Source organism: Oncorhynchus nerka, linkage group LG24 (assembly GCF_034236695.1).
Source record: "Oncorhynchus nerka isolate Pitt River linkage group LG24, Oner_Uvic_2.0, whole genome shotgun sequence".
In the NCBI taxonomy this organism is placed as follows: domain Eukaryota; kingdom Metazoa; phylum Chordata; class Actinopteri; order Salmoniformes; family Salmonidae; genus Oncorhynchus; species Oncorhynchus nerka.
This window is the reverse complement of record NC_088419.1, coordinates 29,742,963-29,770,258: the sequence shown is the minus strand read 5'-3', so window position 1 is coordinate 29,770,258 and position 27,296 is coordinate 29,742,963. Positions and strand designations below refer to the sequence as shown.

General features: G+C 41.8%; 1 protein-coding gene across 1 annotated transcript in view; it reads right to left on the bottom strand.

Moving 5' to 3' along the window:
- Nucleotides 1–27,026, bottom strand: part of ptchd4 (patched domain containing 4) — a 34,004-nt gene extending 6,978 nt beyond the window's left edge. The window contains 2 exon segments of the mRNA XM_029630713.2: nt 23,383–23,863; nt 26,298–27,026. Coding sequence (XP_029486573.2) covers nt 23,383–23,863; nt 26,298–26,897 — 1,081 coding nt within the window. The 5' untranslated portion in view covers nt 26,898–27,026.
- Nucleotides 27,027–27,296: the final 270 nt, after the last annotated feature.

The following is a 27,296-nucleotide window of genomic DNA, read 5'->3' as shown; positions in this document are numbered from 1 at the left end:
GTACATTGAGATTACATGACAGAGTTTGTAGGCTAGAGTCTCTGAGGCCTAATACCCAGGAAATAGCCTGCAGGTACAGACAGGATCTGACTCTATAGGACTTCTGGCTAATCCTCTGCATCATCATCAGGGGCATCCCTGGGCTCTCGCTCTCTCTCTTAACAGAAATGGGACTGAATGAGCCTCCATACACAGACCAAAGTGACACACTTTCCACTCCACTGAACCCCTGACAGGTCCTTTATCATTAAACTCCAGTTACATGAATGATTGGGTTAAATAATACACGTGCAGAGAGGCATTAGAAGGCGCAGTATAAACTGGTGCTTGTGACTCAGCCGGTCGGTCCTATGCAACAACAACATCAGTCAGAATCAGAAGCAGCTCTGATAAACACAGTGTATGTTATCGCTCCCCTCAGATGCTGCTAAAATGCTTTATTTGTTAGCTACTGTAAATGTGAAGTAGGCCATAAGTAGGCTTGAGGACACAAATGTGTTTGTCTCCTGCATGGATCTATGAATCACTGTTGCATTCTAGTAGTGTCAGGTTGTCCGAGGTCAGGATCACTGTTGCATTCTAGTAGTGCCAGGCTGTCCGAGGTCAGGATCACTGCTGGCTGCTTCATTCATACAAGTCTGCTGCTCTGCCTCCTTCTGACACCATGCCTGCATGCTCACTGGGGATTTAATATTTTTTTTAAGTGACTCGCTCTGAGGTATGGTGGTATCTGTCTTTGCTGTTTGAAACACAGAATGCAGGACTATGGAAGCTGGTACAAGCATTTCGCTACACTCGCAATAACATCTGCTCACCATGTCTGTGTGACCAATGCAATTTGATTTGATTTGGTAGCTCACCAGTAACATAGGTTGTAGGCAAAATATGATAAATAATTGAGCACACGAGGAATAGCTCTCCTTTAGTTTCTCATCATTCTGTACAGGTAGACTTATGAACAAAGTGAAGAACAAGACCCTTTTGGGATTGCATTCCATCCATTTCTGCCTCTGGGCAAAAACTTGATCGTACTGATATAATACTGTTTAATGAATACACACTTGGAAGATTACAGTTTCACCTTGATTACTTTGAGGCTTACTTTGAGGCTACTTAAACCCTTTACACTTGTGGGAATTGGCCTATATGGATAGGGCTAAATGGAAATATCTCTTACAGAATACATTTTAAAAGCATATGCATAAGCATGGTATCAATTGAAAGGGAAAAGTTTGGAGATTATAGATCAATTATTAGACCAAAGTTGAGGACACAACAGTTCACCTGACACAAGATCCAAACATCACACTGTTGATTTTATGTGTATTTTACATGTACTGTACTTTACACAGCATTAGACAAAATCTGATACATTCAGTAATATGATGAGAATATTCCAGGAAAATGTGTGGACATAACATAAGAAAAAACAATTGCAAGGGTTTGAGTAAGAGGACTTTCTGGTGTCTCCAAGTGGCCACACACCTCTCCAATGTGTGCACAGTTTCTAGCTATGCTGTTGAGGAACTACAGCAAGCACACTAGTAGTTGTTTTGTTTGGAAGACAACTCTGCTGCATGCACGCCATCACACAGTTACTTCTGTTGTTTACGCAATCCAAAAACTGCCCATTATAAATTGCAATCTGTGTGACGTGGGCATCATTTGAAAGCTTGTTCTATTGCCAACACGACTAGCTAAGTTCTAAAATACGATCTGACAGTGTGGGTTCAACCTCTTTCTGCACACGGTGCTCACGTTCAGAACGGCTGTCAGTCAAAACCCATACAGCACTGTGAAGCGTAGAGCTAGAGCTCTGACATCATTTATAGCCACTGCGTTCCAATTTAGGTGCTTATCAGTGCCCAAATCTGCCATTTTCAACCAGAATACGGTTACGAGTGTAACCGGCTAGCGAGAAACAACATAGTAAACAGGGAATGTCACAGAATTCAAATTAAGGTATGAGAGAACTTTCAGAAACAACATATTCATGACTGCGATCTTCATTCAGGCAGAGCAACCTCAAATAGTTCAGGAGACACTGTCACATTCAATATGCAAACAATGTCTGACACGCAACGTCTGAAAGAACCCAATCTCCTCAATCAAACATGAGGTGAAAAAACAAATACACAAGTCTGAAACCATGACTGTTCAATGCTATATCATCTTTCCCCTAGACAGAGAACGTTATTCTCAGACGGTTCAACACTGAAAAGCCAAATTGTAGCTTGCAACTGCATACGCTTCAGAGAGAGAAGTTGATTTGCAGTCCACAGGCCTTCCCAGACATGTCCCTCGTGGGCTGTAGAGCCATACTGTTGGCAGAACATACAGTACAGTATGTGTGGAAGGCCTAGCATGGCTTCTGCCAATAAAACAATAAAGCAAAACCAGTGCCTCTTTGTGAAGGATAATCTCATTTTAATGACTGGGACTGCCATACAGTCGGACACATTGTGATCGTCACGACAGCCATCTCAGTACATTCAGAGTCAAGAGGAATAGGCTACAGCAGGGATGGGCAACCCTTTTGTAGGCCTGCGGACCAATACAACTTACTGTTGAGAGTTAGAATAATAGAATACACAAGGTTCAATTTCAAAATGTGGTTGTGCATCATCAGTCACTTAATTAGCCTATGTCAGCAAAAACATTTCATATTGGTAAGTTAGTCTAGCGGCCAACTATCGAAACTTGTAGTAAGCATGGTCGAACTACCGCCCGGGGTGGGGCCCATTGATCATCAGTTATCATATTAAAAACTGCAAACATTTGCCTCCACCCTATGGCAAAATGTGTAGAATTGCAGGGAATTTGCTGTAAAACTGTCTCCCACCCCCATCAAAGTTGCCATTCCCTGGGCTATAGGGAGGCCCACCTGCCATGCTCTCTCAGGAGGAGACAAGCACTTTATGTTGAAATCCCAGACATTATCTAAACGTCCCATTCTCACGATGCTGCCTGGCACCGTACATTCTGTTCCGGATGGAGAGAGGACATTCACGTTAAGAATAAGATCACTTTATTTGTCAATTGTCAGTTCAAACTGAAATGTGACTTCCACTTTTAGCCCAACCCCTTCGAAAGACACATACAGGTTTTTGGTTAAGTGCCTTGCTCAACTACAAAACTTCAGGCAATGGTATCTAGGATTTGATCATTGCAACCCTCCGGTTGCCAGCTCACTTCCTGGCAGAATTTTCCTTCCGGACGCAGGATTCAAACTGGCAACCCTTTGCTGGCTTGCGTCTCTAACCGCTAGGCTACCTGCCATCCCCGATCTCCGAAGCGGAGCAACGTGCGATGCGGCAGTAGCCAACGGTATCTCAGGAGGAGGCGGTTAGATGAAAGGTTGTACCTCATTTCCACTGCAGCTCCCAGACAGGTACAACATCCCACTGAGCTTGAGGGGGCAGTTTGTCAAAGGCCTCTGGTGGACCATTTCAGGCACGACAAAGGACTTGGAACAATTATTGGCAGGAGGGAGGCCTCATCCCCGAGCCGGAGTCGCATCAGCCCGAGTCATTAAACCAAATTACAGCTCTTAAACTTCAATGGCATACAGGCAGAAAACACATCAATCTCAGATGAGGAAAACACCTCGCCATTGATTTTTTATTCGCATACATTTTTCACAGGTGATGTGACAGAGAAAACATTGGAAAGATAGCTCTGCTTTCTTTGAGAATGTATCAAACTTGATAAAAAGACAGATGAGTAGTGGTATGTAATAAAGAATGTGGCTTTGCGGAGTATAGTTTACCTACATCGAAGTAAACTAACGTCAAATCAATATCCTGACAAAATCTAAAATAAAACCAGGTGTTTAGATAATGACCAACTTTATAATCTGTTTGTATCATTTTATTTCCCTCTGAGCAACAAACTAGCTCTTGCTATACTTTTGAAACATGGTTTTCAAAAAGAATTCGTTAAGCTACAGATACTGGTTTCCCAATGCTGTCTACTCTGAAATATACCTTTTTTCCAAATCCTGGCCTAGTTAGCAGCAGTCGTTCTCTCTGTAGGTGAGCTAATCCCTCTGCAGTGGATTACAGATGCAATGAGTATAGCCTACAATACTATATAAATGAGAGAGGGAAGCCCTGATAACAGACACACAAACACAAGTCAGCCTAGCTAGCCTACACATGGGCATCACATGTGGTTCCAGACAGCATAGCACACCACAGCCTAATCTACCGACTGCCTGCCCTGAGGCATGGAGAGGGGAGGCCCAGCCATCTGGAGAAACTCACTGCTAATGGTCAGAGGTGGAAGGATGTAAGAGACACACACACATACATATAGGTACTAATACCAGTCTATTCCTTAAACCTGCAGCATGGTAGAAAACACATGAAAGATATGAAAACATGTCTCACCCGCTGACTGTAACAGCCACCATGGGTAAATAAAGATATGAAAACATGTCTCGCCCGCTGACTGTAACAGCCACCATGGGTAAATAAAGATATGAAAACATGTCTCACCAGCTGACTGTAACAGCCAACATGGGTAAATAAAGATATGAAAACATGTCTCACCCGCTGACTGTAACAGCCACCATGGGTAAATAAAGATATGAAAACATGTCTCACCCGCTGACTGTAACAGCCACCATGGGTAAATAAAGATATGAAAACCTGTCTCACCCGCTGACTGTAACAGCCACCATGGGTAAATAAAGATATGAAAACATGTCTCACCCGCTGACTGTAACAGCCACCATGGGTAAATAAAGATATGAAAACATGTCTCACCCGCTGACTGTAACAGCCACCATGGGTAAATAAAGATATGAAAACATGTCTCACCCGCTGACTGTAACAGCCACCATGGGTAAATAAAGATATGAAAACATGTCTCACCCGCTGACTGTAACAGCCACCATGGGTAAATAAAGATATGAAAACATGTCTCACCCGCTGACTGTAACAGCCACCATGGGTAAATAAAGATATGAAAACATGTCTCACCCGCTGACTGTAACAGCCACCATGGGTAAATAAAGATATGAAAACATGTCTCACCCGCTGACTGTAACAGCCACCATGGGTAAATAAAGATATGAAAACATGTCTCACCCGCTGACTGTAACAGCCACCATGGGTAAAATAAAGATATGAGCTTTCACTGCATTTGGTTCGTCAATCATCTACAATTCCCAATTCCTTTTGCTAAAATGTACAAGATACAAAAGACAATCTGAGAATATTGTTTTATTTTGTGGCTCTTTTTGTTTCTTTCTGTTTGTCCGTTGAGAGCTAATCTAAAAACCCAAAGGTGGCCAAGTTTGCTCAGCTGGAAACTATATTTCTGCAATGAATCTTCAGATTCCTAATAGGAGTGTGATGGGTCCTGCATTTATGATACTTCAGGAATGCAAAGGAAATCATGAATTACTGTTGGAGTTTAAATGGGAGACGAATAAAAACAAATTAAATGGAATAGGGAAAAAAATAGGTCCCCTGCAAAACTGCACGATTTGGCTATGGAACTTTATTTGAGTGAGAAACAACATTAGAAATGTATGATATTCATCATAGTGTTGAACTGGGGTGTTAATTAACAAGGCAGAACAAAATACAAATAGTAACTGTCTCATTGTAATCAATGAATTAGTTCTATTGATCTGACTGAGACTGCTTTTGATGAACATAGAACTGCTCTATAACATGACATACTGTATAAGGGGCAGAATGGTGGATCTCTGTCTATGCACATCTACAGGTATCTGTCAAACATAGATACAGTTATAATCATTATTTCTCTGGATGGATCAAATCCATTTCATACTTATGTGGATTCTGATCCATACCCAGATCATCCTAAATCAATTACTCTGACTTGTGCCTCTGAGTTTGATTAAAGGTGATAAATGATATTTACAAATGTGAGCACACACATGAGTCAGATCAATCCGGTAAAGCCAGTTATGTCATTTCAGTAATACCACCAGGAGTCGTGTTCTGCAGAAATGGATTCTGAAACATTCCAAGAGAAATGGAACAGCTAATTTAGTAATTTGCATTTTGAAGTTTCTCTTCCTGGAAAAACACTACTTAACATTAATTGTTTAAGCCTTGTGTTCCTGGCTGCTGAATTAGAAATTCACAGGAGGAGAAGAAACCCTCTTTACTTTGGGTCTGTGTATTTGTGTGCAATTAGAAAATATCTCAGTATCTGTGCAGTGGGTCATTACATTCCTGAGGGAATACAAAGTATATCAGTTTCTATTTAAGCAATAAGGCCCGGGGGGGTGTGGTATATGGCCAATATAGGGTTGTTCTTAGTGATGACGCAACGTGGAATGCCTGGACACAGCCATTAGCCGTGGTATATTGGCCATATATCACAAATCCCGAGGTGCCTTATTGCTATTAAAAACTGTTTACCAACATAATTAGAGTGTTAAAATGAAGTGTTTTGTCATACCCGTGGTATACGGTCTGATATACCACGGCTGTCAGCCAATCAGCATTCAGGGCTCGAACCACCCAGTTTCTAATGGACATTTGATTCCGGTCATTTCATTCCAGCCATACACCAATCCAGAAACAATTGAATTGTGAGAGTGTGTGAGGGAGTGAGTGAGTGTGTGTGTGTGTGCCTGCGTGCCTGTGTAAATGACCTATCTGATCATTTTATGGTAAGACAGACAATCACCTTAAATGTGCAACTATGGGTCATAGGATGGCATTACAGTAACAGTGACAATATCAGCTAAGCATCAACCCTGATTAGGATAATGAATAATGGACCATAACACACAAAAAAGTTTCTCACTTGTAAACATTTTACTGAGCTACTGAAGAAAGTAGTCCAGTTATGGGCCATTGGGCAAAGTGTTTGGGTCATATACATTTAAGAGCAATTCATTGGATTCAGTTTGATTGAAACGGGTGCTCTAAGATGTCATACTGTGCTGCATGGGGTGGAGAGTCTTAATGATTGCCTCAGCAGTCTCTGGTTACATTACTGCTTTTCATTTAAAGCTTCCACTTCTGAGATGACCAAATAAAGGAGCTATTCAGACACGTCCACAAGAGATGACACGATTTCACCACAGCAAGTGACATGTGGGAACAATGGGGGATTTAAGATGACTTGTTTGAAACGTTCTCAAAAAGTAATTGGTGAAACCGACTATAAAACGTACAGTATCAACATAGTTATTTGTCTAGAATAGAATGGAACAGAATGCAACTTTATTATCCACTGACATCTAGACACAAAACATGGAAGCTGTTGTCTTGTGAACTTGGCAATCTGTCTTGAGAGGCCAATAGAACTATAGACCTGGAAGGAACAGATCTGTGAAGTCAAAGCACATTTCCTGCTAACAGTTCAATTAAAGATGGATTACCCTAACATACATACCACTGCATTGATTCTCATCTATAAAGTGGCTTCCTCCCCAGTCAATACTCTCCTTCTCACTTACCACAAAGCAGATCACTTAAAACAGCATCTGGCTCATTCTTACTGCTGTAAACTGGAGTAAATGGTAAGAACATACAGAAAAGAGACATTTGAAAAACTGCTCCTCTCTCTGAGTTTATTATATATTTAGACAGGCATAAAACCAAAGTTAGGATAGATGATGTGAATGAATTTGGGCAAAACATACAGACCCAAGTACTGTATTGGTAAAAGTTCAGGTAGAGGAAAGTATGCATCATCTAACCATATTGCATGGTGAGTGGTTTCTCTCTCTGCCTGGGTGAACATGGAAATGCCATTCTAACTTAGGTTGCTGCCACATTGCCCTGAAATCTCTCTGCTTCCTGGTCCAACACGGCAATGGGAAATGAAATAGCTGCGAGCTTAATGACATGTAATATGTCATGCTTGAGGACATTAGTGATAAGCAGCTCTATCAGAATGTATCTAATGTCTTCCTGAATATTTTTCGCTCTCCTTGGAGCAGATCAATAGGTTTTGTTCAACACATACAATTTCCAATCCATTAAATGTATATATTTTGGTTTGCTCTGCAAGATAAATTAAGTTTGTGTGAATCTTTCTCTCTCTGTGTGTATGTGTGTGTGTGTGTTTGTGTTTGTGAGAGTGGAAGAGAGAGAGAGTGTGTTCATTGGTTTATTCAGATCCCCAGCTTTTGCCAAAGCAGACACTAATTCTTCCTGGGGTCCACACAAAACATAAAACATGACAAGTAACAAAACACATATATACTGATAGACAAGGACAGTCACACACATTCATTAATAGAACACTATAAAAACAATACAACAACAACAGAAATGATAGTACAAACAATACAATACCAGCAAAATAATGTGTGTGTGTGTGTGTGTGTGTGTGTGTGTGTGTGTGTGTGTGTGTGTGTGTGTGTGTGTGTGTGTGTGTGTGTGTGTGTGTGTGTGTGTGTGCGTGCGTGTGTGCGTGCGTGCGTGCGTGCGTGTCCTCACAGTCCCTGCCGTTCCATGAAATGTTGTTTAATCTTTTTTTTAAGGCAATTTTGCTGTTTTCCTGAGTAATTGGAGATGGAAGGATCTGTATAATACTGTGCGTTCCCGTGAATTCCCTTTGGACTTGGGGACTGTGAAGTCCCTGGTGGCATATATATGGTTGTCTGAGCTGAATTGTATTTGATTATGACAATCTGGAAATTTCATTAGAGCAATACTTCTCATGAAAACTAGAAGAGAACAGTTCATCTCTCGTCAACCCTCAACCAGGAAAGACTGGCATGCATGTTGTTGATGTTCTGCACGTGCAGTTAAGGGCAAGGCGTGCTGCCCTCTATTTGAGGCAGCTGCAGCTCGGTCTATTCTTTGTTGCACTTGACCATATTACTGGACAGTAATCAAGATGGGACAAGACCAGAGCCTGAATAACCCTCGCAATCTTCACCACAACTTTGTCAATATGACTTGACCATAATAATTGATCATCCAATGTTGTAGCTAGGAGTTTAGCTTCCCCAACTTGATCAATGCTCACACCCTTTATGTACAACTCCAGCTGAGGTGTAGGTCTTAGAGAATGTTTTGAGCCAAATACAATGCTTTTCATTTTAGATGAATTTAAGACCAGTTTATTATTAATCACCCATTCTGATACTGACTGTAACTCCTTATTTATAATTCCAGTTAGCTCACTGGCTTGGGTGGTGACATGTAGAGTGTGGAATCATCCGCATACTGTATATACACTATATATACTTAAGTATGTGGACATCCCTTCAAATGAATGGGATTCGCTATTTCAGCCACACCCATTGTTGACAGGTGTATAAAAATGAGCACACAGTCATGCAAACTCCATAGACAAACATTGGCAGTAGAATGGCCGTACTGAAGAGCTCAGTGACTTTCAACGTGGCACAGTCATAGGATGCCACTTTTCCAACAAGTCAGTTCGACAAATTTCTGCCCTGCTAGAGCTGCCCCGGTCAACTGTAAGTGCTATTGTTGTGAAGTGGAAGCATCTAGGAGCAGCAACAGCTCAGCTGTGAAGTGGTAGGCCACACAAGCACACAAAACAGGACCGCAGTGTTGAAGTGCGTAGTGCGTAAAAATCTTCTGTCCTCGGTTGCAACACTCTCTACCGAGTTCCAAACTGCCTCTGGAAGCAATGTCAGCACAATAACTGTTCGCCGGGAGCATCATGAAAAGGGTTTCCATGGCCAAGCAGCCGCACACAAGCCTAAGATCACCATGCACAATGCCAAGCGTCGGCTGGAGTGCTGTAAAGTTCGCCGCTATTGAACTCTGGAGCAGTGGAAACGTGTTCTCTGGAGTAATGAATCACGCTTCATCATCTGGCAGACCAATGGACAGATCTGGGGTTGGCAGATGCCAGGAGAATGCTACCTGCCCCAATGCATAGTGCAAACTGTAAAGTTTGGTGAAGGAGGAAAAATGGTCTGGGGCTGTTTTTCGTGGTTCGAGCTAGGCCCCTTCGTTCCAGTGAAGGTAAATCTTAACGCTACTGCATACAATGACATTTTAGACTATTCTGTGCTTCCAACTTTGTGGCAACAGTTTGGGGAAGGCCCTTTCCTGTTTCAGCATAACAATGCCCGCATGCACAAAGGGAGGTCCATAAAGAAATGGCTTTGAGATTAGTGAGGAAGAACTTGACTGGCCTGCACAGAGCCCTGACCTCAATCCCATCGAACACCTTTGGGATAAATTGGAACACCGACTGCGAGCCAGGCCGACATCGGACAACATCAGGACCCCGACCAAACTAATGCTCTTGTGGCTGAATAGAAGCAAGTCCCCGCAGCAATGTTCCAACATCTAGTGGAAGGCCTTCCCAGAAGAGTGGAGGCTGTTATAGCAGCAAAGGGGAATCAACTTCCATAATGTCCATGATTTGGGAATGAGATGTTAGACAAGCAAGTGTGCACATTCTTTTGGTCATGTGGTATAGTAGTCATTCTAGCTTTGTGTATGAGGAGTGTATGACGAGTGGCAAATAATTTGTAAAGAAAATAGAGAAGAGTATGTTAGAGAAGCTGTGTGTCCAAGGCAACTTCGCTGAGGGACATCCCACTGTATCTATCTGATGTTAGAGAAGCTGTGTGTGCATGTTCGGTATGTACAGTGCCTTCTAGTGGAACATCTGCCAACCAGCGCTTTTATAAGCCCAGTCATTGCGCAGTCATTCTTAATGCAATCATGTGTTAAAAATATTTCTGGGGCCTCGATTAATTGCTAATATTTGTATTTCTCAACTGGTAATTGGAGGCAGTATGCTGAAGGCAGTATGCATTTTGAAAACATATAGCAACTTAATTGTTTGAAACCTGAACGTTTTGCTACATATTATGAGTTATGTTTTACCTTACGTCAAAGTCGCCAAGGCAAAATCCTACCATATCGGTGGAGGCAATTATTTATACAGACGTCCATATGCCGTTGAAACCAGTAGTTTATTTCTCTCATGTTCTATTGGTTTTCAACTTTCATTGTCCGGTAGCCAAATGCACATTCCTTCGTAGCCTACTGCCTTGTGCGCATTGCTGCGCTAATAATGTTAAGAAATATTAGTTTATCTGTTGCATCAGGTTCATTGATTTTTAATGTTTTCTTTTATGTAGTCTAGGCCTACTGGTTGTATCAATTTGGGATCCATTGTACTGTTTGGGATATTTCTTTCTCGAAAAGCTGACCAATAAAATAGGTCAACTTTTCTACTATGGGGTATAGCAGATTGACATAGGCTCATAGGCGGCGCGTCTATAAGGCCAGGGGAAGCTAAGCTTTCCCTAAGTAAATTCAATTGCCATAATTATATAACCTAATTAGCCTACTCCTGGCTATACATAAATAAATACAAAATAGGCTACTAAAGCATGATTTGGCCACAGAGGATCGTTAGCTTCCCCTAGCCTTAAAAAAATGGCATTGTTTTAAATCACATTGCCTACAGTCAGAAGGAAAGGCTGCACAAAGCAAATACCAAAGAGATTAGTGTTGAGTTGCTACTGTCAGTGAAAAGTAGAGAGGCCCAGGTGTTTTGCAATATTTCAAAATAAGAGAAGACAATGAAAAATAAGAGAAGACAATGAAAAGACTCTAATCTGTCTTTTAGTTATCAAAATGCTCACCTTAATTGAGTGAACAACACTAGGCATATGGCCTATCTTATTGGTACCAACCGAGCTCATCGGCCATGTCCCCAGTGAGTGCGCACCGCGCATATACACTTTGTCATTGTTGGGTCAGTGCCACTTAAAAGTTTGTTTTTGGATTTCCTTTTCCAGTTTAGATGGACATCATATTCTATTCGTGTCTCCCCTTCTCGTAGGCCTATTATATGGACAATGTCGTCAGGAGAGTAGGCTACGCTGTAATTTGTTGTGTTAAAAAAAGATTCTGCGAATGTCTCCAGTCATATAAAGTGCAGTAAAATTGCATTAAATGTGTTTTTCCAGTGCTAAGAAAGAATAAAGAATACACAGATCTGATATTGCCCCTATCCCAGCCTCTACACTATATTCAGCCATGCATTGAACGGTCTTGCTGCGAACAAGAATTGAGTTACTATCCTAAATTATGACTATTAAATCTACTCATCGCATTACGAATAGAAGGCTATTTTACATGAATCTGAAAATGTGATGCATGGAATGCTTTATTATAAAGGAGGATTTTTATGGTGAAAATGTGATGCATGGAATGCTTTATTATAAAGGAGGATTTTTATGGTGAAAATGTGATGCATGGAATGCTTTATTATAAAGGAGGATTTTTATGGTGAAAATGTGCTTCCTCAAATTTGAAACTCACGCTCCGCCTATGCATAGGCTAGTGATTTTGCTGTTCATCTTATTGGATGAGGAATAGTGCGCGGTAAAAGCACACATCATTGCCTCTTCGACTTGCATGTTCTGCTAAAATGAATTACCATAATCTAAATGTGATTTCTGTCATTCTGAGCACTGTGGGTGGACGCCCTAATCAGGTTATGCACCCAATGCATATGGGTCCGGTACACTTCTCAAATGTCTGGTAAATTTAAATGCTGCTGGTTAAATGTCCCGCCACATTTTCATAACGGAAACCCTGCTCCAAAGTCTTTTTCCATTGTTTTAGGACAATGTATCTTGGTTTGGGAATGTAATTGATCCAATTTAATCAGTATGTCAACAATATGTCAACCAATCAGTTTGAGCAGCCTGACTTGTTTGCATAATTTCTTTGAACCATACCATTTTTATATTTATCATCAATCAAGAGGGCTCTAACTGTTCTCACAGTTCATTTCCTTAACAGGCGCATACTTGGCAACAATTGTCATGAATACTTTTACAAATACTTCCAGTGCTGCATCTGGATTCACTCACTCACACACATCAGACCAACATACATGTTTTACATCTTCAACAAAAGAGTCATGAGGAAACTCATATGAACTCTTATAAATTACTTTAGGCGCAATCTTTGGCACTTTGGCTTTCCATGTTATTGCCACAATGTTATGGTCACTACAGCCAATAGAAACTGATATTGCTTTGGAGCTAAACTCTGCAGCCTTAGTGAAGATATGATCAATACAAGTGGATGTCAAAGATCCAAAAGTACTGGTATGCACTCTAGTTGGATGAGTGATAAGTGTTAGCACTTGGTGGCATATAGCAAAACCCTAAAATAATAGGCTTTAGATGAGGCAGGTGAACCTGCAACTAAAACACTTCAATAACACTTGACATGACATCTTCTAGTATGAGCTATTTTTTGTAATTTCCTGGGAGATAGACATAACATTATTCACAGTCCATATACCAGTTGATTCCATTCCTTTACTTAGATTTGTGTGTATTTGGTATATGTTGTGAAATTGTTAGATATGACTTGTTAGATATTTAAATGTAATTAAAATGTTTTACTTTTATTTAACTGGGCAAGTCTGATTTACAATGATGGCCTAATCCAGGCACTTGTCATCTCCTATCCGGACTACTGAGACACGCTGTTGGCTGGGCTCCCCATTTGTGCCATCAAACCCCTGCAATTTATCCAGAATGTTGAAGCCTGCCTGGTGTTTAACCTTCTCAAGTTCTCCCATGTCACCCTGCTCATCCACACACTCCACTGGCTTCCAGTCAAAGCTTGCATCCACAACAAGACTGTGGTACTTGCCTACGGAGCAGAAAGATGAACTGCCCCTCCCTACCTTCAGGCTATGCTCAAACCCTACACCCCACTTCTTTCTGCCACCTCCGGTCTGTTGGTCCTCCCACCCCTAGCGGAGGAAAGCTCCACTCAGCACAATCCAAACTCTTCAATTGTGGATTTCCAACTTCCCCCTGAAGCTAGGACCCCCCCCCCCCATTACTAGCTCGGACTTTGCTGATAGCTACTTTATTGAGGAAAAATTTACTTACTATGACTGTGAAATGTGGTTGTCCCACATAGCTATCTTAACTGTGAATGCACTAACTGTAAGTCACTATGGATAAGAGCATCTGCTAAATGTCTAAAATGTAAAACAACCAATAATGACAAAGTGAAAACATGTTTTTAGAATTTACATAAGTATTCACAACCCTGAGTCAATACTTTGAAAAAGCACCTTTGACAGTGATTACAGCTGTGAGTCTTTCTGGGTAAGTCTCTAAGAGCTTTCCACACCTGGATTGTGCAGCATTTGCACATTATTATTTTCCAAACTCTTTCTTTGCTCTGTCCAATTGGTTGTTGATCATTGCTAGAGAACCATTTTCAGGTCTTGCCATATATTTTCAAGTAGATTTAAGTCAAAACTGTAATTCGGCCACTCAGGAACATTCACAGTCTTCTTGGTAAACAACTCTAGTGTAGATTTGGCCTTGTGTTTTAGGTTGTTGTCCTGCTAAAAGCTGATTTAATCTCCAAGTGTCTGGTGGAAAGCAGACTGAACCAAGTTTTCCACTAGGATGTTTTAAAATGTTTTATTCTGTACAGGCTTCCTTCTTTTCACTCCGTCAATTAGGTTAGTATTGTGGAGTAACTACAATGTTGTTGTTCCATCCTCACTTTTCTCCTATTACAACCATTAAACTCTATAGCTGTTTTAAAGTCACATTTGGCCTCATGGTGAAATCCCGGCAACTGAGTTACGAAGGACGCTTGTATCTTTGTGGTGACTGGGTGTATTGATACACCATCCAAAGTATAATTTATAACTTCACCATGCTCAAACGGATATTAGATGTCTATTATGTTTACCCATCTACCAATAGGTTCCCATTATATATATATATATAAATAAAGGGCACCTATTGGTAGATGGGTAAAAAAAAATATATATATATATTTTTACATCTCTGCCCCACATGCCCTGAAAGATGGGTCACGACTGGTGTGTATGTGTTTGTGTGTCTCTGTGTGTGTGAGGCAATAGGTCCATTTGTGTGTACATGCAGCACACGTTCATCCCCAGTCTAAGGCCTGTAACAGTAATGAGTTGGATCAATGAGCTGATGTACTGAGGAAGAGCTTTCTGGGCTGCCTACACTAGCACGATACACCCACCAAGTGTCTGTCTGTTTCACACTCATCCTGGATGAGGCGACTGACTCAAAGTTGGTGGCAGCAGTAGCACAGCACTGAATACGAATGACTTGTCTTTGACGCAACAGCACTGACAAATTAGCCCAAGAAGTGAAATAGCTGCCTATAAACCTACATTATTCTATTGCTTCCACTGCTCTTAGGAATGAATGTGTTTATGTGGAATGAGTAAATGTGGTGGCTCTCTTTAGTGGTGTAGTCATATGGGACATCTATTCATTAATTCCATGGACCTTTTGATCATGAATGATAATAACCACCACACTACTAATAAAAATCACTCCTCAACCAGACATGCGACAGTGTTATTCCCTCTTCTCTGTAAATCCCACTTTCACTCATGGTAATTAATCAGTGTGATCATTAGGAACCAAACACATTAGCTGTAGCATTTCCCACTGCTTTCTTCTCCATTCTCATTGGTCCTGGTGGACTGGCTTTTTCCAACAAAACATATATCTTCAGTGTCGCTACTCGAAAATGAAAATGATTCTAACTTGACTATATACTGTAGATAGAACAACCAACTGTCTGCATTGACATACATTGCTTAAATAAATGACCATCCCCTCATCCTGAAGTTATTCACCATGGGGTTCTCTCAGAATGTTTCTCATAACTATTTCACTATCTCTGATTGGACATCTGTTCCGGGACACTCATCTGAGCACAATTAATTGGTTCTTGTTAATCAAGGCCTAAAGAATATCTTATTCCCTATGGCAATAATCACAACGGCTATGAAGTTGTCACATGTCACATCATAATAATCATCCTACGTTCATGACAATAATATTTATGAATGTGTCATCAGTTGTTCCAGTCCATCAGCGGCCGACTGGGTCCCAGAGGAGCCCTGTTCACCATGTTGTGTGAACAGCCGTGTCCAGTGTCACTATTCATCAGAGCCTACGGGATAAAATCAATGCCTCCAGAATGGTGTTGCCCAGAAAGGAAAATGCAAAACACTGTAAATCAGAAAGGACCTCCTGTAGAGAACTATTAACTGTGATTGATCTGACTGTGGACTATGGAGAGGAAGCATGGCGTGTGCAGGGGAGCACTTTCAAAATGAAGATGGGAATGAGATACGAGTGGGGCTGTGGCGGTCATGACATTTTGTCAGCTGGTGATTGTCAAGCAAATAACTGCCGGTCTCACAGTAATTGACCGTTAATTAACATAAACATGTTTAGCATCTCCTGGCTTCCATGCATAGCCTACAAGCCACTGATGCAGACTTTTGGAACATCTACATTTGTGACCGAAAGCCTCGATTTGGGCTTATGTAGCAACATTTGAAGTTGTGTTTTTTTTTTACATTGGATAAAAGTAGAGACTCAGAGCTAGAAAATGGTATATCATACACTGCAGTTGAGGAACAATGGAAAAGTCATTCTGCTTTGAAAGTTGATAAACTCGTAACACCACTTTTAAGAAAATGGCCCTTGAATGTTTTGGTACACCTACTGGAGAGCTCTTCTTTGTCTACACCCACTCAGAATCGTTCACACCTTCTTAAGCATTAGCCCCAACCATCTCTTTAACGATTCACATGTGAGGCCATGTGGTAAACACACCCTATATCAAATAAAAATCTAAGTTGATTTATCCTATGCACAGGATACAGAAGGTGTAAATGGTACAGTGAAGTTGTTACTTACATAGTAGCAATATCAAAAAAAGAAAGCGTAGAGATTATTAGATGACGCTTATCCAACACACTTGTCTAAATTGATGGTTAATGTGAAGGAAATTCTATAACCACCCCCAAGCCACATCTAGCCAACATTAGGCTATAACTAGCAATGCAAATGGATTTCTGATCCAAATAATATTACTACACAGATCATACATGTAACGTTAGCTAGCGAGCCAGCAAGCTAACGTTTGCTAGCTAACTAACAGTATGCTTTGACTTGCAATAATAACGACTTTCTGACAAAATTAAAAACATATATCTGAAAATGTAGCTACTGTAGACTCTCACCCGTATAAATGGATTGCGGCAGACTGGAACCATTTAACTGTTTGTAGCTACAGTTCATCTTCTTTTGCCAGCATTGTGACAAATCACTCCGGTTCACACTGACGGGGGTGTGGGTAGAAAGTAGCCTGTTCAATTTTTCAAACGGATCTGTCGACAGCACCTGCTAAATTCAAGGTATCAATGTTGTTGAGAAAAGTAGCACAACTTTTGTAGATCTCGATGGCTAATGTTATATCTTTCAAAAACATCACGGTAGAAAGGACTGTCAACACACACCGAACAGCTCACGTTATAGACAGAAGCATGTTACATGGCAGACTAATCCAAACTTATCTCCCAGAATGTCCAGACTATCCATTATCTTTGTATCTCTGATACAAAAGCTAGTGGGAAGGTTCCTGTCTTTTTCCACGGCTAAACTAACTAGGCTAGAAATGTAAGAATTTTATTAGAATTTATGGATGGAATACAAGTTTTTATTAAGGCACATTAAAGTTCACATGTTCCAGAAAGCATTTTGATAAAAAATAAACGTTTACCTTCAAATGCCGCTCCTATGATATAGTGACGTGCAACATTCGCCTAATTTCCTGAAATGAGGCACATTTTAAAAAGCCTAATAAATCCATTTGATATAGCCTAAATTCATTATTTATTTTAGACAGGTCTGAAGAAACATGATATGAAGAAAATGTAGTCTATTTCAGAAGAACAGAATAGCATACTCTGAGTTGTCCTTATGTTAGGCCCTGATCTGGCAATGCCATATGGCTGTAGACTGCACTAGTTCATTTAGCAGACAAGATTTGCTTTGATTTCCGTGGCATTATTTTTCATTATTTTGTAGGATGAAGAATACAATCGAACATAGCTGAATAAAATAGAAAGGATATTTTCTCCCAACGATTTCCAAGGAAGTGCATACATGCGGCTATTCTGCTTTGAGCATTTATCAAAGGAACAGGTCCTCCTATATGCCTAATTTTAAGTTATTTATGCAACTTTAGTTGTGATACAAAAGTTGGGCTATATCTTTAGATTTTTAATACATTCTAAGGCTGCATGATGAAACTCTAATGATGATTAGAAAAAAGTTGCATGAAAGGCATGAGCTCTGATTTGATTCTTGTGCATGCTGCACACACTTTATCAGTCTCTCATTCACAATTTGACAAGCACTTGATAATATTCTCACCAGGCCTCGAATTTCCCGGCAGCATCCCCCTTGTGTGGCCGTAAAAAAATCCATGCCTTTTGTGGCCAAAGTGGCCGTTGTGCCCTTGGGCTGAATATAATAATTATAATACCTTTCAACCAGCTGATGTGCTCTGGAGCACCTCTCACTCACATGGCTCCCTTAGATATCTAAATTCTTATTAGCCAATGCCTGTCACGTGATTGGGTCCTTCTTACAGCTAAGAAGTAGGCTACGAGTGAAGACAGACACATCAGGGACACAACTGTGAGCGTACCTCTTATCAAATTCCGAGGCGCATATCGAAGATGTTAGAAGAACTATCTGTCAGGCAACAAGATGAGTAGGTCTAACGAACAGCACTAGCCTATGTCAATCTACTATCCCTATAGTACAAAAGTTGATCTATTCTATTAGTCAACTTTTCCTTTTGTGCAAGATGTAAATTGGGCTCCCGAATGGCGCAGCGGTCTTAGTGCAAGGGGCGTCATTGCAGTACCTGGTTCAAATCCAGGCTGCATCACATCTGGCTGTGATTGGGAGTCCCATAGGGCAATGCACAATTGGCCCAGTGTTGTCTGCGGTAGCCTGTCATTGTAAATAAGAATTTGTTCTTAACTGACTTGCCGTTAAATAAAGGAATACAAAAATTTCAAAAAGAGTGACCGAAAATGTGACAATGCATGTAATGCGTTAGTATAAAGGTGCATTTTTAGGGTGAAAATTATCTTCCCCAAACTTAAGCCAGTTAGGTTCTACACCGGTTATAAAGTAGAATAAAGTTCTTAATTTTAAGAAGTTATCACATATCAATCACATATCATGGTAGTTGTGAGGCTAGGCTACATGAGATGTGCAACTATGATTCTAAAAAGTTGCAAAAAAAGGCATGCGCTGTTTCATGCCTTACTGCACACGAAGGTCATCATTCACAAGTGATAATACATATTTCACAGTGATATTGTCACCCATCAGACTATTCTTGTCTTTGCATATACTAAATAATTGTCAAGCCTGCTCCCGCTCCTCCTCTCTGGTGCTCGAGGAAACCAGGCGGCCCATCGTTACGCACACCTGTCACCATCGTTACACGCATCAGCGCTTCATGAGACTCACCTGGACTCTATTACTTTATTGATTGCCTCCCCTAGAGGTCGACCGATTAATCGCGAGTGAGCCAAAGGAGCCAAGGTAAGTTGCTAGCTAGCATTAAACTTATCTTATCAAAAACAATCTATCTTAACATAATCACTAGTTAACTACATATGGTTGATGATATTACTAGTTTAACTAGCTTGTCCTGTGTTGCATATAATCAATGCGGTGCCTGTTAATTTATCATCGAATCACAGCCTACTTCGCCAAATGGGTGATGATTTAACAAGCACATTCGTGACAAAGGCACTGTGGTTGCACCAATATGTACCTAACCATGAACATCAATGCCTTTCTTAAAATCAATACACAATATATATATTGTATTTTTATATATTGTATATATATATTTTTAAACCTTCATATTTAGTTAAAAGAAATTAATGTTAGCAGGCAATATTAACTAGGGAAATTGTGTTACTTCTCTTGTGTTCTGTGCAAGCAGAGTCAGGGTATATGCAGCAGTTTGGGCCGCCTGGCTCGTAGCGAACTGTGTGAAGACCATTTCTTTCTAACAAAGACCGTAATTAATTTGCCAGAATTTTACATAATTATGACATAACATTGAAGGTTGTGCAATGTAACAGCAATATTTAGACTTAGGGATGCCACCCGTTCGATAAAATATGGAATGGTTCCGTATTTCACTGAATGAATAAACGCTTTGTTTCCGGAATTGACCATATTAATGACGTAAGGCTCGTATTTCTGTGTGTTTATTATATTCTAATTAAGTCTATGATTTGATAGAGCAGTCTGACTGAGTGGTGGTAGGCAGCAGCAGGCTCGTAAGCATTCATTCAAACTGCACTTTCCTACGTTTGCCAGCAGCTCTTCGCTGTGCTTGAAGCACAGCGCTGTTAATGACTTCAAGCCTATCAACTATAAATATATACTGTGTATATATATGTATATGTAAATACCAGCCGATTAATCAGTATCGGCTTTTTTTGGTCCTCCAATAATCGGTATCGGCGTTGAAAAATCATAATTGGTCGACCTCTAGCCTCCCTATATCTGTCACTTCCTGATATTTCTTCCCTGTCTCTGCATTCATGTTGTTTTGCTCCCCCTTTTCAGACACTGTTCTTGTTTTGTTATATGTCCGTTTATCCATTAAATCTTCACTCCCTGTACTTGCTTCTCGTCTCCCAGCGTCTGTCCTCACAGAATGCAGACACCAATATTGGAAGTTTTTTTGGGGGGGGGGTGAGGGAGTTTTTTTGGGGGGGGGTGACGTCGGGTCCGGGTGCCGCTGCCGAAGGAACCGGGGGGTGCCTCAGCTGGCTTGTTGGACTTCCATGCCTTAGCTGGCTCGAGAGTTTATCTTGCCTCGGTTGGCTTGGCAGGCTCCCATCCCATGTCATACCTCAGCCGGCTTTTCGGGCTTCCACGCCTCAGACAGCTCATCAGGCGCCCCTAGAGGGGGGAACTGTCACGCCTGCTCCCGCTCCCCTTACGCACACCTGTCATCATCGTCTCCCAGCGTCTGTCCTCACAATAATATACTGTATGTGTGAAATTTGTTTGATCTATAATGGACCATTCTCTTGCACCTGTCTTGGAACAGGGGCATTGGAAAAAAATATGTCTATGCACTTAAATAGCAAAATGGAGGACCTTTTCCCTTGGTTCATTTTCATGCCAGCCAGGTAGGCTATACTCCTGTTATAAATCGAAGCAATATGCTTAATATTAGGAGAGTTGATAAATAAATACAGTAGGCCTAGCCTATACAAGCTGATGGGATCCTCCTCTTTTTAATAGAGGCCATCACTGTTTTCTCATGCAATTGCATAGACTATAGAAATGTTGCGCAACATGAGCGCATGAGCTCTCATGAAGTGTTTGAATTGATTTTGGAAAACATTTGCATCGCTATCAGAATGATTAGAGGGACAATAGAGTGCTGAGTACCCGGCAGTTTAAAGTTTGGTTGGCTACGAATGATCTTCAGCAGTATCAGAGCTTGAAGAAGCATAGTTACCACGACTAAACAGTCATGTGGAATTTGACTGCGGTCATGATTCGTGACTGCCGGTGTGGCGGTAATACAGTCACCATAACAGCCCTAGATACAAGTACTAGGTATAGGAATTTACTAAGGCCCAGTTTTTCCAGGGTGGTGTTCAGTAGTTATGAAACGGGAGAAATGACATTGAAATGGAGTGAAACTCCCACAAAGGCCACTGTGCCTGCCTGTAGAACCATTCTGTTTAGCATACACACAGCGTCAACATATTTGAATTTGCTCCATTAAAAAAAACATTCTTGATATGATTTATGTTCTAGGATTGTGAGTCAACTCTTTCTGGGATAAAAAAATTGCATATTTTCCAACACAGAGGAATCATTAGAAGAACTGTAGAAAGTAAGTACTCATTTACAGTGCAGTAAATTAAATAGTGTGTGGGTGAGGTACAGCATACACTAGGTGAGGTCGATATCCACAGCTCATTTGGAGCAGAGAGATAGAATGGGAGGCAGTGCCCTGCCAATGTGTCTGTGTCATGTATGTTTCATTAGTCCTGGTACAAAGCCCCCTCCCTGTTTTCCCCCAGCTACCCAGGGAGAGGAGAACTGACAAACTCAGCGCTACAGTAATTGGCTTCACTAAGATGACATCCCAGATATACATAGCTGGGGAAAGACATGAAAAGGTGCACTGATGTTAAGACTCTGTCCGGCTGTCTCATCTTACGGTTGTACACTGGCGTGGTGAGTGTTAACTGCCAACCTGTAGGTTTTATCCCAGTCCAAAAAGTATTGTTGAATGGTTGAGGTCTGACTTTCTCTAGGAGAAAGTGAAATTGGTTCAAGTACAATTTGTCAGATGATTTAATATTACAGAATTAAAAGATAATTTTGGACTTTGAGCCTGTTGATAATTATGTTATATTCATTTTGAGGATAACTACAGGATGGACTCAAGTACAGTCTTTACACTATAGTGTCATCCCAGGAGGTGGGTGGTGGACATCTGTCGTCTCGGAGGACCTGTCACATGTATTTAAGTTCCTCCCTGCCTATGTTCGTACTCCTACATTCCTCCCTGACTCTGTCTCCTTCCCTGGTGAGACACAACCGAGGTCACCAAGATGCCTTTGCCTCCTGTTCCTGCTTCTTACTTAGAGTAGTCTCAGCCTGCAGGGCTTGACTGACCTCTGAACCTTTCAGACTGGGAAAATAGGTTATAAGGCAGAAGCCACGTACACAGGAGAACTCCTCGTGATACTGTGGCTTAGAACGGTTTGAGTAGAAATTAGAGGACAACTCTGCTGGGAAATGTTTATACCCTCCACCGACAATGGGACAATTATGATAGTGATGTTTGTAGATGTAACCGGGTTTGAACTGTTGAGATTTGTTGTTCTTGAATGTATTTTCCTTTCTGCAAGTCCCAGGTTTGCCTCGTTGTAATTAAGGGCGTAGGACAGGTATAAATACTTGTCTATTTCATTCAGGGGATCCCCCTACTACAGTATGTGCAGGCTGGGATTCCTTGGGAGGACGGGTGTGGCGACTGTGGCCTAAACCAAAGTGATGACAATGGATTGTATGTTTATGGCAAGGTTGCCCCTAACCACTGGTACCATTCCCCTTCTCCCATGGCATGCGTCCCTAGGCATGCATTTTGTGTGTTGGCCAGAAAGGATAAGAATATTGATTAAAACTTAATACATTAATTGATGATTGAATACCTAAGTGCTGATGAAAGTAATTGTACGGAGTGCTAGGAGCTGAAGATGGTGTCCATGAGAAGCTTTCTGATTGTTTGGGAAATATCAAGCTTGTTATACTGCCCTGAAGGATGTGCTGTAAGACACACACATATGCAGGCACACAAACACTTTACAACACACTGCAACAACAAACCGAAAACAATCAGCGTAGCACAGGGCGCTCCTCGTTGAGGAAGCCCACAACAGCCAATTACCCTAATCCCCTCCCCAATAGGCAATATGGCCACTGCTGATAAGGCTAAGCAGCTTCACACTCACCCATGGAGAAGAATGGGATCCCCAGCAGCGTGGAGTTAAACTTCCCGTCGGAGATGAAGAAGATGCCAGCGGAGGTCACGTTGGCGATGGCTATTGTGAGCACACCCAGCAGACCCAGGAAGGGCTTTCCCCTCAGGCAGTCCCTCATTGAGCTGGAGATGGTGGCCGCCAGCAGAAGGAGCACTAGGCTGACCAGCACCTCCCCTTTGGCCAGCACTCCCGTCTGGTGGAAGTCCCTCCACAGGCTGAAGGAGGTGAGAGACTGGATGTGCAGGTCCTCGCTGAGCGTGGACAGGCGTGTGATGAGGGTGCAGAAGGCATTCTCCCACTTCTCTGCAATGACGTCCTGCACCACGGGGCCATGGTTGCGAAGGTAGTAGGTGATCTGGATGGCCCGGGCAAACTTCACCTGCTGGTCTCGGCTGTTGGGCGAGAAGGCCACTCCACCCAGCTGGTGGCCGATGAAGGACACACGACCATCCTGGGGGAGGGAGCACAGCAGACAGGTTACTATCAGACACACTGAGAGAGGGATCTAAAGTCCCTACAGAGCATAGCTGGAGATATGCTGTTTGGTTTCTGTTACCTGATATTAGCAACAGTTGTAATTTGTAGTTCATTGTGGATTATGGTTAAATCTTGTAAATGATTTGAAAACAATGACCCACCAATCAACCATTACAATATGCATGAATTCCCATATTTGATACATTTTACGTTAAGATAAATGCTATATCATGCTTACCAAGCAATAGTAAATGGATGCTATGGCAAACTATTCCCATTATTTCTACTATAGTAAGTTGAACTGTGTATCTTGGATTCATGCTTGAGAATGTCCCATTACTACGGCTACTAAAGAATCAGACGACATGCACTGTACTGTATGATTACTTAAACACTGTTGAATAAAAAATGCATTAAACCAATCACTGGCTTCCTAGTTGTTTTTAGACGGGCATATTGTAGGTGTCCTATTAGATCGGAGCTCCACTAGTATAGCGATGCAGTGACAATAATTCTCCCAGAAGGTGACTGATATGTGGAGATGAGCTATATGACACCACTTGACTGCCCTCCAGAGAAGATGGATCTCTTGGACAAGTGGATGAACAGCTAACTTGTTAGTCAATAGTGAAACGATGCAAATGTAATAAAGCATTGTTTGTTCATTTCAGACAAGGGCCCTAGCTGGCCTGATTTGATCTGTTTGCAGCTATTGCACTGTACTGTAGCCTACTGTACTGTACAGCCAATAATGAATCTCTTCAATGAAATGTTTTATGTTGATTGTACAAGTGTAACGTCAGCAAGTGTGGGATTCCATGGGGTATTGTAATTAAATATCACTTACACTGTCAGCACAATAGGGAATTGCATGATATCATTGCCATTTATTCCCTATCATTATATCATGTAAATGAAATATTCAGTAACACTGGGCCTGAACATTCATAGTATCAACCCTACACCACAAGGACTCCTCATACAAGCAGAAGCCATGAAATTCTGACATACCATTCAGGGATTTAACATTAGTAGTGCAGTGCTGTGGCTTGGGTTAGCATCAGACTAGTAAACAAATTAATAAAGCTACCAGCTGACATCAAAGCACTGAATGAAGAGCAAAAAAAACGTGTCAAGACAATCTGCACAGACAGACGGGGAATATCAATGATGCAGGCGACACAACACGGCGAATGAATGGCGCTGTAGAAGTATCTGCCAAGATGGGTGGAAAAGAAGGTCAGTTTATTCTAACCTTAAAGCGGGAACTTGGGGGTTGGTGTCAAGGGGCGCACAAGGGCCAGAGCCATAGGGAATAAGGCAACTGCCTGCAATCAAAGTGAGTGAAGACAGTGGCCTTGGATGTAGAGTAATGAACAGTGGTAGGATGTGTGCACAGAGAAGTGATTTAGGGACAGCCTAGGTTGAATGAAAAGAGCAGGCCCAGTGCATTACTCACAGCTAGGCCTGGTGCAGGAGGATTAGCTACCTCCCACTAGAGATTCTCTTATTGGAGGATACACAACACTAGCTAGATTTGTGCCTTACAATTTAAGATACTCTGTGAAGCATAGACCTAATTTAGCACAGAACAGTTTTCAACTCAGTAATGAGCCATGTCACCCACTATAGTGGGTCTTACTCAAGGCAGATCATACACAATATTCTACTTTCCACACTCATTCATTACATGTGCTCAATGTGTCATGGTATTATCAACAGATCTGGTCACCTGTTGTAAAATTGGGCTACCTGTTGTAATTGTGTAACATCTGATTAAAACATTAACCTAATTTATAGCCTACTGTCTAAAATGACATGAGCAGAGGTAGCCTAACCGCCTTGCTATACGTCTGCAGAGGGCTGCACCACAGCACACACTTAGGAGGCATAGCAACATCTTACAGGGGACGAGAGGATGCAGGCTCCATACTAGTCGATCAGCAATGTCATTCTCTATGTGCAGGAGAGGGAGAACTACACTGCATCAAAATAAGAAGGGGGACATTCCCTCTATATTGGAGCAGTGCGGGGCCATGCAGCCAATTCACAACCTGCAGCTCACAACTAGCCTACATTGGCTGTTCAATCCATTCAGAGTATTTCCTTGCCTTGCCTGCCTGATATACGAAGACATCCGCAGTCTACATAATAGGCTGTGTGAATACAACCACTGCTCATTGAGAAATGAATGCAGGCTTCAGACAGTAGGTTATGGTCTCATTGCAGATGCATTGTCCCACTGCTAATCCAGGTCATTCGGAGTTTGGGGTAGCAACGCACGTCGGTCATGTTCTCTTTAAGGGTAACTGTCACCACATACGATACTCAAATCGGTAATTGATGCCCGAGGCCGGCGGAAACATTGTAGACTATCGTGTTATAAAACTAAATCCTCGCCGTCTTACCTTTAATGTGGTATTTGGATAGGTCACGGGCACCTTTGAAAAAGTGTGATTCGATAGAATGGCTAAGCGGATATCTTCGAATATCGTAATTATATCATCCAAGAGGCATCGCTTATCCTGATGGCTCAGGACACAGAGATGAGCGAAAGTGTAATTGAATCCCTTGTAATTAACCCGCAAATCCAGCACCTGCTTGTGAACCTGCAGGACCTGGTCGGCTAGCTCCAGTATATTTCCCCCAGACTTGGCCAGCAGAATCAGTCTGCCATATCTGCCGGGGGTGTGCAGGTCGGAATACAGCTTGTTTTTTGACTGGTCGATGGGGAAAAGGCTGTTCGCAAGACTCCGCTCTACTTTAGCAAAGCTGTGTGTCGGGGCAACCAGTATCTCGATGTCCGTTTCGGGCTTGAATCTGCTCAGGACGGTAGATCCGAAAATGATGGTTAAGACTGCGGGAACGGTGAGGAAAAAAACCGGATGCCTACTAACAAATAAGCCCAGCCAGTAGAAAGAAGCTTTGAGCCCTCTGTGTATCATTTGCCGCAGCATCCTCCTCCAGATCCAGCTTGCAGATGCCCAGCTTCTTCCTATGAAGCACATGTGACATGAGGCTCGGTTGCCCAGTTTAGTCAATCCGAATGAGAATACACTACACCTATAAAAAGAGCACTGCAGCAATTTGCAACAAGAACTGTCATATACTTATCATCTCTGCTTTTTTTGTTTCATTTCAAGCCATTCCCCTCCTTTTACTACCCGCGGACCAGTGACTATTCCTATTGCTCCTGCTGCAATAGCAGCAAGCCGCGGCCGTCTGATGTGCATGAGTTCCTAGTTCTAACTACACTATCGGTGGCGCCTGATTTATGTAGGCTACTTGACTGTAACCATGTGCTGGGATTAAGGGGGAAGACGGGGTAATGCTGATGGTGGGTTATTTTAGAAGCACACACAATAGTCATAAGAGAGTCGTGAAATATTAACTGGTGGCACAATGGC